At 37.3% G+C, this 15,608-nt stretch overlaps 2 protein-coding genes across 2 annotated transcripts; both read right to left on the minus strand.

Moving 5' to 3' along the window:
- Window positions 1–622: 622 nt before the first annotated feature.
- On the minus strand, window positions 623–7,566 carry LOC128543365 (mediator of RNA polymerase II transcription subunit 26-like). Its single transcript, XM_053513762.1, has 3 exons — window positions 7,269–7,566; window positions 3,905–3,979; window positions 623–2,825 (listed from the first exon to the last, which is right to left on the minus strand). Exons 1-3 carry the CDS (start codon window positions 7,344–7,346, stop codon window positions 1,344–1,346), a joined length of 1,635 nt encoding a protein of 544 aa, XP_053369737.1. The 5' UTR covers window positions 7,347–7,566; the 3' UTR covers window positions 623–1,343.
- A 5,332-nt stretch (window positions 7,567–12,898) lies between these two features.
- Window positions 12,899–14,872, minus strand: smim7 (small integral membrane protein 7). Its single transcript, XM_053513542.1, has 5 exons — window positions 14,783–14,872; window positions 14,549–14,590; window positions 14,394–14,452; window positions 14,211–14,301; window positions 12,899–13,504 (listed from the first exon to the last, which is right to left on the minus strand). Exons 1-5 carry the CDS (start codon window positions 14,806–14,808, stop codon window positions 13,489–13,491), a joined length of 234 nt encoding a protein of 77 aa, XP_053369517.1. The 5' UTR covers window positions 14,809–14,872; the 3' UTR covers window positions 12,899–13,488.
- Between the last annotated feature and the right edge of the window lie 736 nt (window positions 14,873–15,608).

A 15,608-nucleotide genomic window follows, 5' to 3' on the forward strand; every position in this document is an offset into this window, starting at 1 on the left:
ATTTAATTCATATATATTCTCATTTATACAGTAAATTAATCTATTGCAAAACATTCTCTAATTCAAACTATTCAGCTTAGATTTAGATTTTAAAGTAACAAAATCCAAAATGCTTTAAGATAAATAAGGACAAAGAATAAAAGATGCTGCTTATTTTTACAGTTCATATTCATTTTAGAACTTATTTAGGATCAATGTGTGTAAAATATATTCTACTATATAAAAAAACAGAAACATAAGACCTGAAAGTTTTTAAAGAAAACTCACCGTATACTGCTTTCTCAGCCGCTTTCCTGCTCTACCACTTTTAAAGAATGAAGGAAAACAAGTACACGTATTATACTACTGTCAAGCGGAGTGTATAATGGGCGTATAAGACATACAGGTTATTCATTGTTTGAAATGCTAAAGCACACAACAGACAGGACCTGAAGCTCTCCACACACAGTCGTACAGCATGAACCACATGCTGCTATTTGACATTCTTAATAATCTATATCTTTTTACAAACTGTTCAGATTTATTTCAGCAAAAATGTTCAGTCCAGGTAGCACTCATTTATCATATTTCATGGGATTGTATAATTGTCACAAGCACAAAAAATTAATAACACGCTCCTATCTCGTGCTCTACATTTTTTTTAATTTCCTCTTATCATCCAAAACCAAAAGAATTTATAAATAGATACAAAATATTATAAAGCAATTATTACACAAACACATTTGGAACATGCCTTGGCTAAGTTCACACACATTACAAGTCACGTTGATCAATTCAGATTCCTTTGATCAGATTAGATTTGCAGGTTATGACGGATCACATCCATAATAACGAATGACTTTTATCCGACTCTAATGCAGACGAGTCTGTCATCTGAAACGATACGTCTTTACTCGTGCCATCTGGGTTAAAATACTTCAGGCGGTTGTGCGAGCACTCGTTCATTTCAATGGGTGCAATTTTAGAAAACATATGCCTGGGAATCTGCTCTGGATGACGGCAAGCAGTTAGTTGGCTGTATTTGCGGAGGCACAGAAGAAGGAAGAAATCCAACTGTTTTAGTAGCTATTGCTAGCACTATGAAATCCCTACACTGCTGGTGCTGACTGACGCATTCGCAAAAGAAAAAAGAAATTGACATGTCGCATGTTATTTTTATCTGGATGTTGCATGATTATATTTACCCAATAACTAGAATCACATACGAAATGCCTTATGCCTTAACATCCGTGTTAAATTAGGATTTTTTTTTTATCTAAATTGAGAGAGGTAACGTAATAACGTGAATGTAGCTATAAATATCATGTAAGATCCAGAGACAATTTATTTATTTTATACTGTTTTCAGTCAATACAAACATATGGCAGGATGTTAAGTTTACTTCCGTCCCCATACGTGTCTAAAGAAATGCAGTCTGTCCAGCCATACCAGTGGCCTTTGCTGTCGTAGCAGCCGTTAACCCCGGGCCAGTGCTTGTTGTTTATTTTGTTGACGTCCTGTATTGTGACGTCTCGGTCTATTCCTGGCAAATTAGTCTCTGAAACATTTTGTGCCTGGAGACAGGTTTTGCTAGCTGCTCTTAAATTGTCATCTTCATATTTCAAGTAATCATTCATAAAAAAGTGCGCACCCAAGACTTGACTTCCGGAGGTTTTTAACAAATTGTTTTGGAAGTTCAGGTAATATTTGACTATTTCATTTTGCGACATATCCTTCCAGTTCATCTTGTGCAATGTGCTGGGTGACAATGCAGAAGGGCTTTGCTTCAGGTTCACGTGCTCATTAATATCTACCACTGGACTGTTTTGCTCCTCACTCTGATTCGCTGCTGAAGGTCTAATTTGTTGTGTGAGTGGATCAAAGGTTAATTTGCGATTTTTTACTCGAGCTGGTTTACACACGTCATCTGATGAATGTCCTGCCATGTTGATGGTGGAATCTCTAAACTGAGGCTTTCTCCTCTTGCCGCCTGTGGTTTTGACATCTTTTTCTGTTTCTGTATTGGTAACCTCGCTGAGTAAACCTGGCTGAAGACGTGCTAATGCTTTAGACTTGTTTTGCAAGTTATTTATTTCTTCGAGCGTCCTCTCGTTGTTTGGGAGCGAGTCGTGATCTGGGTTTGAAAGGTCTTTTGACTGATGACATTCTGTGTGCATACTTTGGATGGAAATGTGTAATGGCTTTGTAGAAAGAGCCTCAGAGTCAACAGAAGGAAATGATGTTGGCTGCTTGTTTGGTACTAACTTCTTCACTGGTCTAGGAGTCGGGCTGGTGTAGTGACTATGGGATTTGTGCTTCACTCTCTCTACAGCAGTTACGCTTCTTTGTCCCTGCTGTTGTAACACTGATTTTCTGAAGACTGGAGATGCAGCGGGTTCTTTGCTGAGTTCAGGAGAAGAAAAGTGAGGTTTGAGAGAACTGGTGCGTATTTGAAGATTATCTGGACCATCACTGCTTCTACTAGATGTTGACAGTGCAGATCTTTTTGTGCCATTAAATTCTGGGATGTTCTTTTCCACTTTTTTCTTACACATGTGTTTCATAGGATTGAACTTTTCAGTGCTTGGACAGTAAACACTCTTTAAAACAAGCTTCTTCTCATTATCTGCTACAGTCTGAGGTGATTTAGAAACAGGCAATAACTGAGACTGGTTGGATCCCACAACAGAGCCAATAGTGCTTGAAGGTTCCTTTGGCAGATCTTCAGCCTGCTGTGGGTCAATGAGCTTCTGCCAGTTGCGCAGGAGCTTCTTTGCACGCTTTGCCAGATCCTCATCCCTGGTCTTCTTTCTTAAGTCATTTATCAACTTTCCAAGCCGAGTTTCCTATAAAAGCAAATCACAAACTTAGTTTTTCCAAACCAGTTAATTAAGCACAATGAAGTAAAAAAATACTCAACAAAGAAATGTTTAAGTGGTCGCCACTTACCAGATAATTTCCTATACGAGTACAAAGAGTTTCTCTTTGCCAGCAAGTACAATTTTTAACTATATTTAAATAAGAATTATTATACAAAACTGACTTTTTAATTATTTTTAAATTATTATTAAATATTGTTTTATTATTAAAATATACAAATGGGTCTCCAGTGTGAGTAGTCAAACAAAAATCATAAGAAAAAACATTTCCTACTTTTTTCTTTTTACCAATTATGTATCAGCCAATTAAATTTTCCCATATTGTAGATAGAAGATACCTTTCCCTGACTTGTTGTTCAGCTCTGCAGCTCTCTGGTGTGGTGTGTTACAGCTCATTTACACAGCCCATGAAATGCATTTGTAGGAGGAAATAAATAATGGGAGTTTAAGGTACAAGAAAAATGATTTATCTGAGGGTTATTTCAGCTGAAGCATTAACACACTCAGACTCTGGGTGCCTCTGAGACCTGTGTCAACTTGTTAAAGAACTAGTAAACTAGTGGGTCCTTTATTGTTGTGGAATGCCCAAGAGACAGGTTAGTTCCTGTCACCACTAACATCATAAACTGGCTTTTCCTTTTTTTTCCCAGGTTTTTTATTTATTAACTTTTCCTCCTTCCTTTGCAAAGTGCAAACACTTGAGACTTCATAAATATTAAATAAATAATGGATTTAAATTAGCACACTCATATGAACATGTGATTTAAAGTATACAAATCCCTCAGATTTAAAATTCCAACAACACTATGACATAATTATATGTACTAGATTCACAATCCACACTTTACTGTTATGAAGGATAAAAATAATTGATTGCTCTCCCATAATTCATTTCAAACTTTATTCCCTTTGGCTGTGATAATAACCATCAATCCTCTGAGAAGGCTTTGAGGGTTTGTGGAGATTTGTGCTCATACAGTCTTAAAGAGCATTAGTGAGATCAGCCACATGGAGACCTGGTACACCTAGACCTAAACACTCCTCACCTCAAGTGCTTCCTTTGTGATGGGGTACTTCTCTAGGATGGAGATCACATCCAACACAGCCACCATATTGCTGATCTGTTGAAAGGACACCAGTGGATTAACAATGAAAAAAAATCATCAAGCAACACATGATACAGTGAAAATTTGTACAGTAAAGTACAGTTAACTTAAAAAAAGAAAAGAAACTGTCCTAATAGCAAAGGTAAAACCTACAAAATTTTATTTTGAGCCAAGCTGTAAAGACAGTCACAAAACAGCTCTTTCACGAATGTAAACAATGACAAAACCTATAGTAAATCGGACTGTCTCAAGGTACGAAATATATTTTTATTGGAGAGTTTTTAATTCAGCTCTTTTTTATAAAAGCTAAATAAATGTTACAAACCCCTAACATGCCATTTCTGACATTTCCACTGATCAGACAAATATAAAAATGATTTGCACGCCTGTTCGGCTTTGAATTACTGAGGATTTGATTGTGTTGGTTGTTGTACAGTATGTCGGTCCTCTAAATGACATCCAGGGCCCGTCAGAAGTCCATGTGATATACAGGGGGTCCATGATTTTATCATACTGTTACAGTGGCTGAAACCATGAAATTGAATATATTCAGGAGGTGTTTTCAGATTCAGTTTTACACAAAACAAATACAAATCACAAACCCCTGGGACTCCCTAAACCCCATGCTGAAAACGGCTACTCTACGATGAACCACAAAAATCAACAAAGCATCTAATTTCCATCATCATCTTAGTTATACAAAAAGTAAGAAAACAAACAAAAATTCTTTTATATTTACATCTTTTAAAGTAGCTCTCATTGCTTCAAATGAACTACAAGAGACTCAACTCAGGGCTCTTGTTGGAGCCGGATTACAACTTTAATGTTTTATTTTGTGTAACATATTTGTGAATTCACAGGATGCCTAATGAGATGAAATCTGCTTTCAGACATGAAACTTAAAGCGACTTCTCATTATTTAAATGTCCTCCCGAACGTGCACCTGCAAAAGATTGTCTGAAAACATTCAAGTTTCTGTTAAAAATGCAAATTCATTTGTTCCAGTAACGAGGCTATTTGTGGGTGAAATATGCAAAAGTTGTGCAGCGCTAATCAGGCTAGATCAAATTTAAAACATCAGTGTGCTGATAATTTTTTGTAGGCTTAAGTCTTTTATTATTCCATGCCATCACTGTAATACATATTACAGTTTTTATAAAAGGCAGCACAAACAGTGTAAGTTGGGCACTACTTAGTTTGTTGCAATTAAATTAGCTTTTAAATCGATTTTACATACGTATCTTATATGTACGTTTCTAGAAACCTGGCAGCTTATCGCTAGTTTTCTAACAAACTGTTTCTTAAGTGAACTGCAGGGACCCTAAAAGATTTGTGCTACACAGCCAGATAGTCTGTGATTTCTTTATATTACTACACTTGCAAAAATATTTGCTTGAATTTAATGGATTAAATCCAAACCTCTGTAATGAACAAACAAACAAAAACAATGTTTAGTGAAAGTGAAAAAGTCTTTTTTTGGTATTCCATCCATGTGCCCTGGAGATATATCCTTCATTTTTGTGGTACTTACTTAAGAGATCGGGTTGTCAGCTCAACACCTGATTGTCATTCACACACTAAGGGCAATTTAGGAACGCCAACTAGTCTGATCTGCATGTCTTTAGACTGTGGGAGGAAACCAGAGTACCCAGAGAAAACCTGGCACAATGGAGGTGCAAGCAGACAGTGCTAACCACTAAGCCACAGTGCCGACTTAAACAACTAGGCAAAATATTATTGTACACCAATAAACAATGGCATTGATATTTGAATTGGAGTATTACATGTGTAAATTAATTCAGATCTGAGAAGCAGCATAAAATTTATTCTACAAAAGAAAAAAAAAGTCCAACAAGGCTGAGGTTGAGATCCACCTCTATAACAAACAAACAGCGCCGACTTCCAGGAACAGGTGTGCTTATACTGAGGTCACGTGATGCTTTTCCTTCACACAGGTCTGCTCCATGCTGATAGGTGTCTGAATTTTATTATACCTCAGGTGCTAGGAGATTTTTATTACAAGCTGAAGTACCTGTCGTTGATGGTAAAAGAGTTTTTTTAGAAATGGTTTAAAATATTAAAGCTAAAAATAGGCTCATCAGATTTAATGCAATCAGTTATATTATTATTTCAGGTTGAAGCCCACGTACATGTCTGATGGACCCCTTCATTTCTATAAAATGTAATTACACAAAATACCGTTGTGGTGTGACAACATTGTATGGTATTCCACTAGATTGTTGGCAAAGTATTGGGACATTGTACCTTATTTATCTTGTTCATGACAAGATTTTGAATCTACTCTTATCTTATTACAATCAATAGAAACGAGAGGATATAGAAAAGTTTGCTTCCGCCTTGTTTCATCATCAGCCAAATACACAATCTGTCTGGTAATCGGTGAATGAATCACAGATGAAATTGGATAAAGTTTTGTCTTAATACAACTCCAGCTCATTAAAGTTCACTTGTATCACTTTAGCACTGTTAAAATCCCAGTAAAAATATTCAGTTTAGCATTTCTAGTTAATATCTATTGGTGGAGGTGCTTGTTTTCATTGAGCAAGTAGCTTATTCTACAGTAGATTATTAAATCCACCAAGTTCCGAACATCGCTTTTACTCTACATTTTTATTCCAGCTATGGTGCAGGTTAAACTTCAGGCAGATGTTTAAGTACTGAAAAAAGGTTCCATTAAATGCTGTGACAAAATCTGTCAGGAGAGACAAACAGACCGACATAAAGACAGAAAATTAGGTGAGACTGGTTTCGGGTCCTCAGATGTATGAAACAAACATCATTACAAGAGCAAGCTCTGACCAATGTACAGACAAAACCTCTTTTTTAATTTATACAGATTATTAGTACTTGTGAACTATATTGTTGAACAGTTTTATGGACATTAAGGCTTTTTCGGTTTCAAGCTATAACAGTGCAAAACGTGGAAAAGTTCAAAGGGTGTGAATACTTATGCAAGGCGCTGTAAAATTAACATATTACATACCATTCCATAATATTTATGTGCTAAGATGATAAAAACTAATCCTATTCTAGCCCGGTATATAAATATGCCAAGTTTTGACACCTGTCGTGATGTTGGCTCTTAATGCAAGTCAATACATAACTGTAGCTAACCCGGAAGTGCTAGCTTGAGCTGTAGCATATACAGTAGACAATAGACAATGCAATACAAAATAATGACGAGATATACAGAATGAACCTGCAGAAAGAGGGGAAAAACGAAGAACAACAGCCGACAGCGTGTAGTAGTGCGGACGTGTACGTGTCCGTGCGTGTTACTCACGTTGCTGTGCGCGTCCGTCGCCTGAAGCAGCCGCTCTCTGATTTGCTGCGCGGTTACCGGTAGCGACGCCGTTGCCATGGTCCTGCAGTCAGACTCGCCACAGCGGCTACCGCACCGAAGTCTATTTAACAGCTCAAAATCTGATCCGTGACAGATTCAACCGTGTGCAGTCCATCACGGAATATCCGTCTGCTCGAAGCTCGGTGATTAAATAGAGCAAAAGTTAACAAAAGGACACATTTCAGCTCTCGCACGCCTGTCGCTATGAAGCGCTCTCTGTCTCTCTGTGTCTGTCTCTCAGCTGCCTTGCCACGACCAATGACTAGACAACTAGCTCGCGTTGGCTGATGGGAAATTTCACTCTTCTATTCGGCTGAATTTCAAACTGACACATGGTGCGTTACGTAATCTACGTACGTTACTATATATTTCCCTTCCAGCAGTGCCGCGCTTATACGTCCAGTCTGATGTATTTAGGATTCAACCTAAGAAAATACTCTCAATATAAATAGAAATGTCCGTCGACTACAGAGCCAGAGTCTTAGTGTTTCATGCTGTTTTAGCAGGTTTTTCCTGATTTGTATTTCTTTCCATTTTAAAACATTAAAGCATTCTACGCACTTTTATGCTGAAGGCAAAAATCTCTTTTGAACAGTAGTATGAAATAATCAGTAATAAACGATCTGAGGTGCTGTTTGTTAATTGGTGTCCAAACTTTCGACTTGAACTGTATGTTGAATATGTAATTATGTGTAAAGTTTATGGCATTTTAAGAATAATGATTTTAAGCTATACTTCCAGTAACTGTTTACATTTTAAAGGTGTGTTCAGCTTATCTTTGTTTGACACTCTAATATTTTCATTTCAACATGAAACAAGACATGTAAAATGATTTTGGAACTCTTAATTTATGAAATAAATATGATGAAGGCATAATTGTTACATTTTTGTTTTGACACGTGCATCACTTAGCCCATTTGCTCAAAACTGTAAGTATTGCCCAAGATCAATTTATGCAAATCTGTCAAGTCTGTATAAAATCTTGTCAAAGCTATCTTTCAAATTGCTGTCCTATGTACTGTAAATCCTACTTAGACTAAAAACTGTTTGGTCCACTTTCTGTATATTCTTTGCCAAATTTGTTACTGCTTAATTGCTTCTCTTCCTTGTCAACTCTCAACATTGCCTATTGTAACCAGTTCAATGGTTCCCACAACTTAGACTTCTGAATTCATTCTGCTGCTACCATCACAAGTTACATCATCAACAAAGATTAGTGATCCTCCTTCAGAAGCACCTTCTTGCTTAAACAAAGAGCTTGTTTGCTTTGGATCATGAACAGATTGTTTCCTTCTCCAGTACATAGGCTATCTCGGTTTCAAAATTTTTGTGACTCACTAGCTCTATACAGGGGTTCAACTTTGTTGACCCTGCCCCCCTACCCCCAACACTCCCTTTTGAACTTGTAAAGACTTTTTCAGTTGGTGGTTGTTTTCTGTTAGCAAGTTATTTTTGATTAACAGAGGCAAGTCTCAACAGTACCAGCTTCACAACCATTGGAGCAGGAGGCCCCAAACCCACAAGAAGAACCACAGGAAAGACCACATTCAGATGAAGAATAGGAACAAGTGCAAAAAGAGTTGCAAGAGTTTCCAGAAAATGGGGTTCTTATTGCAGGGAGCTCGAGAAAAAGGTCAGCTCCTGAAACTTGGCAAGACGGTGGGTGCAAGAAGAACATTATTTATTTTAAAATGAAACAAGAACAATAAAGGTAAAAGTGTATTCGGACTTGCCATCATAATATTAAATGTGCAAGTAGAAGAGCTAGTAAGGCGGGAGATAAACTAGCTCTAATGGAAAACCTTAGAAACAGAAACAGGCTAAAATTTGGTCAAGGGAAAACCTGGAAAACAAATTAGTGGTCAGGCAGACCTGTGCACACTAGCAACATCAATTCTAGCTTTAGCAGATGGCCAAGTACTGTATATCATAAAATCTGTGTACGTAATGGCAAATTTACAGACCAAAGGTAACTATGGGGAAGGAAGTCAGGTTATATTGAAATGGATAATAAGACAGAAGAGGAAAAGGCCCAGGATGGAAAGTGTGAAAATCAGCAAAGTGTAAAAGTAATAGGTAAATGCTTTTCACTGTATTGCTTTACAATGCCCCGGAAAAGACTATTAGTGCACAGCTGGACAGTGGATAGAGTTGAAACAGGTCATACAGCTAAAGAAGAACATGAAGCAAGAAAGGAGATAAATAAAATGACCAGGGACAGTGAATTAAACTTTTTGCCCATGATGCTCCCAAGACATCTTGCATTGTGTGCTATGGTAAAAACCCCAAGCATAAAGACAGTTAAAGGTGCAAAAGTGTGTAAAAACAGTACACTTTATCAACTAGAGAACATGCGCGTATCAGGAATGTAAGACTGAGCCACCCAGACCTCATGGAAAAAATATTCTCTCTAAAAGACATCATCTTGGTATTGCAGGAAATGAGTAGCAAGATAAACTCTTAAGGTTTGAGGAAGATGTGTCACAGTGATATTTTCAGGAACAGTGACCTGGATTGATAATGAAATCATGATTAACATCAGAAAGACATGAGTACTGGCAAAGTCTGATAGAGAAGGTTTAGAGAAGTTTATGTGGCCAGGAGATAAGTCCCTGTAGGAGGTTCAGACAGACATGGGTTGTCCAGGGTCAGCAACTTTAACAAGTTTTCTTACACTGTGGACAGAACTAATGAATAAATGTGCTAGGCATGCCAGTTAACTTTTCCTGTTTTGTATACAGATATAATTAAATGTTTTTAAGATACTCGGGTGTCATGTGGGCGAATTTGGTTTGAAAATTTGGACAGATTTCAAAATGCAGTGATGCAGCATGAAACACAGGATCATCAGAGCATATTATTTTAGCACAGATCCTGTGCAAGAGATTTCTCTTCACACTTCACTCTTTTTATGAGCATATTAATACGTTTAAGAACAATGAAAAAATACATCTCTTCAGTATTCATAGATAAAATATTTTTTTTTAGGTAAGTGTATTCGCAGGCTTAGTTGGATTTTTTTCTTCACCACTGAGAGGTTAATTTATTAGTATTTATTTCTCTTTTGGTAAAATAGACTCGTATTCCATGATGGCCACATTGTATGTAAATGATCTGCACTCTGATGTGACTGATGTGATGCATGAAGAGAGATTCAGCCCTGCAGGAAAAATTCACTCTATTCATCTCTGCAAGGAGAGAAAGATCGGCTCCTCCCTTGGCTACGCTTACATCGACTTTCAGCACTGAGCAGATGGTGTTACAAACCATGCAGGAGACAGAAGAACACTGTTCCCTACAATATTTATTCATTTTTAAACAAGCTTTTAGCCAATTTACAGCTATATGTGTAATTCATGATTTATTTTACTATTATTTAGCAGTAGAGACAATGAGCGAGTGAGTAATAATCTTACTTACCCATCTTTTCCAAGGGTGCCAATAGTTCTGAATCTAACTAAATACATAGTACAATTGACATTTACATATTTAAATAAAAATTAATAAGCTGTAATTGAAGTTCCCTTAGCTGAGTGAGCACAGCAACAGCTTAATTTAGAGCTGCTTATGTACCGGTCCATGCGTAACATGCTTGATCAGAAATGCATCACGACTTAAACTAAATAAAGGCGTCAGTAATGATGCAGATTTTTTTTTTCACATTTGATAACTTCCTAGATAAAGTGTTATACAATACATGTGCATATAAGTTCTGAACCATGCTGTCATGTTAAAGAAGAATCAAAAGGGAACTATTTGCAAATGAGCTCTGTGCTTTTTATGTGTTCATAACACAAGTGGGGAGATTCAGTTCACTATCTGGACAATAAGCTCACAGGTCACTTGTTTTTTAGAGCTGAGAGCCCAGGTCTATAAGACTGAATTATGGATAAGGTCATGCTGATATCAGTTAAGTTGTTGCCCATCACTGCTTACATTGTCATTGGACCACACAACCACATGGGCACCAGTTAGTGTTCTCCACTCTATCTGTGATATGACAGAAAACTAAATTAACATAAGGACAGCAAACCTGTAAAGTATAAAGCAACTATTTGCTTGTATGAAGTGGACCACAAACTAAACCACAAACAAACTGTACTGAGATAGTATCTAAAGGGGACGTCTAGAGTTCATTTGTTTGTGTAAAAATGTTTGCATAAAGCTAAATGGAACATATTTTTTGTTTGTTGTGTATTAAAAAAACTGCAGGAAAAAAACCTTGAAGAGAACTACCTCCTAAAAGAGGACAAATATAGATTGCATTTGTCAATTATAATTAGCAGTGAATTTGGAACATGTTAAATAATTTCTTAGTACATATTTTACTTTACTTTTACTTTACATTTAGTAAATCTAGAGTAATGAGTTTCACCTGCAAGTAACAATGAGTGGGCCCAAGTACCTTGTGCCATCGAGATCACATAGCCCCAGTTTGTTGGCGATCATATAAATCCCCTAGGAGGAGTACATCAAGATCCATTGGGTGCATTTTGCAAATGAGCCAAAATAACCGACTTTTATAATGTTGAGTAAAGTCCATGACATGCAATACGAAAGTTGTTCAGCCCAATGAGCTCTAAATGTGTACTGGGTTCACATAATTGCTCATTATTCTGTACAGGGTTGCATGATGCCTGAAGCCTATTCCAGGGGGTTGTAGGGCATGAGGTGGAGTACACCATAGACAGTGTGCCAGTCCATTGCAGAGCACCAGACCACCCCACACAAGCATGTATACAGGTACACTTACACTATGGGCAATTTGGAAATGTACCTAATCTGCCTGTCTTTGAACTGTGGGTGGAAACTGGAGCACCTGTTGAAAACCCACAAAGCACGGAGAGAACATGCAAACTCCATGCACACAAACCGAAGCAGCAATCGAACCCTTGTTCTGGGAGGTGAGGCCATAGTGCTAACCACTACACCACCATAATATCGAATTGACTATTATTAATAATAAATCTGGGGCATCCCATGGGTGCTCGTTTAGACTATAGGCTCTTTGCCTGATGGACCCTGTGCTGGCACTGATTTGTTTCAGCAATTTGTGCTACATCGATTTTTTTTTGTGAGATCAGACCAAACTGGCTAATCTTTGTTCCCTGTGGCCATAAATGAGCCTTTGGTGCCATTGATCCTGTCACCAGTTTCCCTGAATATAATTGATAATCAATGTTCATCAATGTGTTCATGTTATGGATGTTGGTGTAAATATACATAAAAAAAAGATTTCAAAATATTGGACATGTGAGTGCGTACGTGCATGGAGTCCTGTCCCATACATGTCCAAACCATCTTAATCTGTCCCCTCTAACTGTCCCCAAACCACTCTACCTGCACTGTCCCATCTAATATACTTATTTCTAATTCTATCCATTCTTATCACTCACAAAGCAAATCGCAGTATCTTCGGCTCTGCTTCATGTCTTTTTGTCAGCGGCAAAGCCTCTAAAACGTAAAACAATGCTGGTCTCAATAAAGTTCTGTAAACTTACCCTTTCATTCTTGCGATATGTTTGTCACAGATCACTCAATTTTCCTAAAATGATCAGATAATGCCAAGGTAATGCAAGTCACTTTTAATAGAAGCTTAGTGGCAAGAAAATTAAAATCAGTTTAGACTTTTGCATCGAAACTGACTAAAACCAACAGCTGTTTTTTAAACATTTAAACAATGTGATCTTGTTTAATAATTTGTTTTAAAATGGTTTCTCATTTAATAAAATAATTCAATAGTCAAAACAACATTGACTACTTATTTCCCCTATTACAACAAAATTGTTTTTGATTTTTTTTAGTTGAGAAAAACATATTATTAAATTCAGGACGCTGCTCTATTATCCGATGCACAATGCATGACCTGATGTTCACAAAACGCTGACGATCACAAGCACATCAACTGACATGCGAATTTAGGCAATGCGTCAGTCTGACATGAATAAAGACAGCATGTTCAACACACATCTTTAAGTCTTTTGACATAACCTTTAGTTGACCCATGAGACAGTGGCTAAGTGGATACAGTAGAGGAAACGAATAAGAAATTTCCTGCTTGAGAGGGCTAAGCCAGAGTTGAACATCCCACTAGAGAAAAAGAAAAGTGTTGAGGATTGTCCTTCATGTTAGTGTGTCCAGGCTGGGAACAGGGACTGGGTTAGGATCCAAATAACCTGAAAACAAAAAACACACACACACACGATAAAACGATTAAATAACAAAATGTTATTTAATGGCTGGTTAATGTCATTTAATACAGTATTTGATATCTATATAAATAAGAGAAACATTGGTCAGTACATTGGTCAGAACTAGCTCTTTCCACATATTTACATTTCATACATTGGAGGACCTAAAACCAGTCTCAGAATATTTTCTGTCTTTATATCAGATTTTGCCGCAGCTTCAGGCACAACCGGTTTGACAATTTTATGAACCTTCGTTAGTATTTAGATGTTTACATGGAGTTAAACCTGCACCATAAAAAAGAAAATCAAAATGTTGAGTAGAAGTGATGTTATGAGCAGTTTTGTGCCAGATTATAAACCACAGGTTTCAACAGCGTACTGCGCATGCGTCAAACTGTGGGCGTGTCTTAAACTGAATCTTTTTTATTGGGGCTAGTTGATATTTTCACAGCTGAAATAACAGTGCTAGAAGTGGTATAAGTGAATTTTAACACACTGGAGTCGCTTCAGGACAAAACTTTATCTCTAATTACCAAACAGGGAGCGTAAACATAGGCGTAGGATACTCAAAATTACAAACATTTCTCCTTTGTATTAATAAGTAAGTTCTGTGAAATAATAATACCACTGATTAGCTTTACCCTTTGAACTATTTCTACAAACTTACGCTAGTGTTATAGTGTATACTTACAGGATCATGCAGAACATGATGAAGATGTTCCACAGCGCTATAAAAATGCGGAAGTAGCGCAGACTCAGTAAAAACTCCCGGATGTTATCACCTGAGAACGAACAGGCAGATCAGTGGGGCGTGTTACAGCTCACGCACACTCAAATGTCAGCACTTCTAATATGGCTGTAGTTACACCGGTACCTGTAGTGGCTCGGCCTGGATCATCACCGAATCCGTGCGACTGCGACTCTTTCCTTTTCCTATTACACACACGACAATATGAACGCTTTGCTCACTGAAACATAAAGTAAACATTCCACACTGGGTCCAATCCCCATTCTATCAGGCATACTTACAGTTTAAAGTTCAAAACAGCGCCGGCGTTCATTAACAAAGTGCTGAAAAGCAACAAATCAGAGGCGTGACGTGGAACGTCTGATCAACAACAACATCATCGCTGATAATATACTCTAGCTAATTTACAGCAAACTGTCTGCGATTAAAACATCATTTTGAATAAAGCTGAAACTCTGCGTGAAAACCCGAAATGACTGACAGTTAAATGTGTATAAGAATTTTGTTATTTTTACCAGAAAATTAACAGATCGCCGATCATCTTGTCAGCTTATAGCCTCCTCCTCTTCTTCTGGCAGTTTTAAAATGGTGCACGTTGACGGCAAACTCACTATCGCCATCTACTGGTGAGGACTGATTTGATTATACAACCTGGCACTACTACAGACGTGGCCAAATGTTTTTGAGAATGACACAAATATAAATTTTTACAAAGTCTGCTGCTTCAGTGTTTTTAGATCTTTTTTGTCCAATGTTACTATGGTATACTGAAGTTAAAGTACAAGAATTTCATAAGTGTCAAAGGCTTTTATCAACAATTACATTAAGTTTATGCAAAGAGTCAATATTTGCAGGGTTGCAGTCCTCTTTTTTTTAATTTTTTTTTTGCCTGCTGTCAATCAAATTCACTGTTGTATGACTGTTTATGTGACAAATAAAATTTTAATTTTAATATGAATCTGTTGGTTTTTGTTTGTCCACCCTTCCTCTGAGGATTGACCACAAGTTCTCAACGGGATTAAAGTCCGGGGAGTTTTCTGGCCATACACCCCAAATTGCGATGCTTTGTTCCCTGATCCACTTAGTTATCACATTTGCCTTATGGCAAGGTTCTCCATCATCCTGGAAAAGGCTTTCAAACTGTTCTTGATGGTTGGGTAAAGCCCTTTGGAAATATTATTTTACCATTCTTTATTCATGGCTGTGTTTTTAAGCAAAATTGTAATTGAGACCACTCCTTTGGCTAAAAAGCATTCCCAAACTTGCTTTACTGTTATGAGGATAATTCAAGATTCACCTTAATAAGTCTTTAGGAATGTGGTCCCCGTGGTCGTCTTTCCC

The sequence above is a fragment of the Clarias gariepinus genome, chromosome 15, assembly GCF_024256425.1.
Source record: "Clarias gariepinus isolate MV-2021 ecotype Netherlands chromosome 15, CGAR_prim_01v2, whole genome shotgun sequence".
Classification (NCBI taxonomy): Eukaryota; Metazoa; Chordata; class Actinopteri; order Siluriformes; family Clariidae; genus Clarias; species Clarias gariepinus.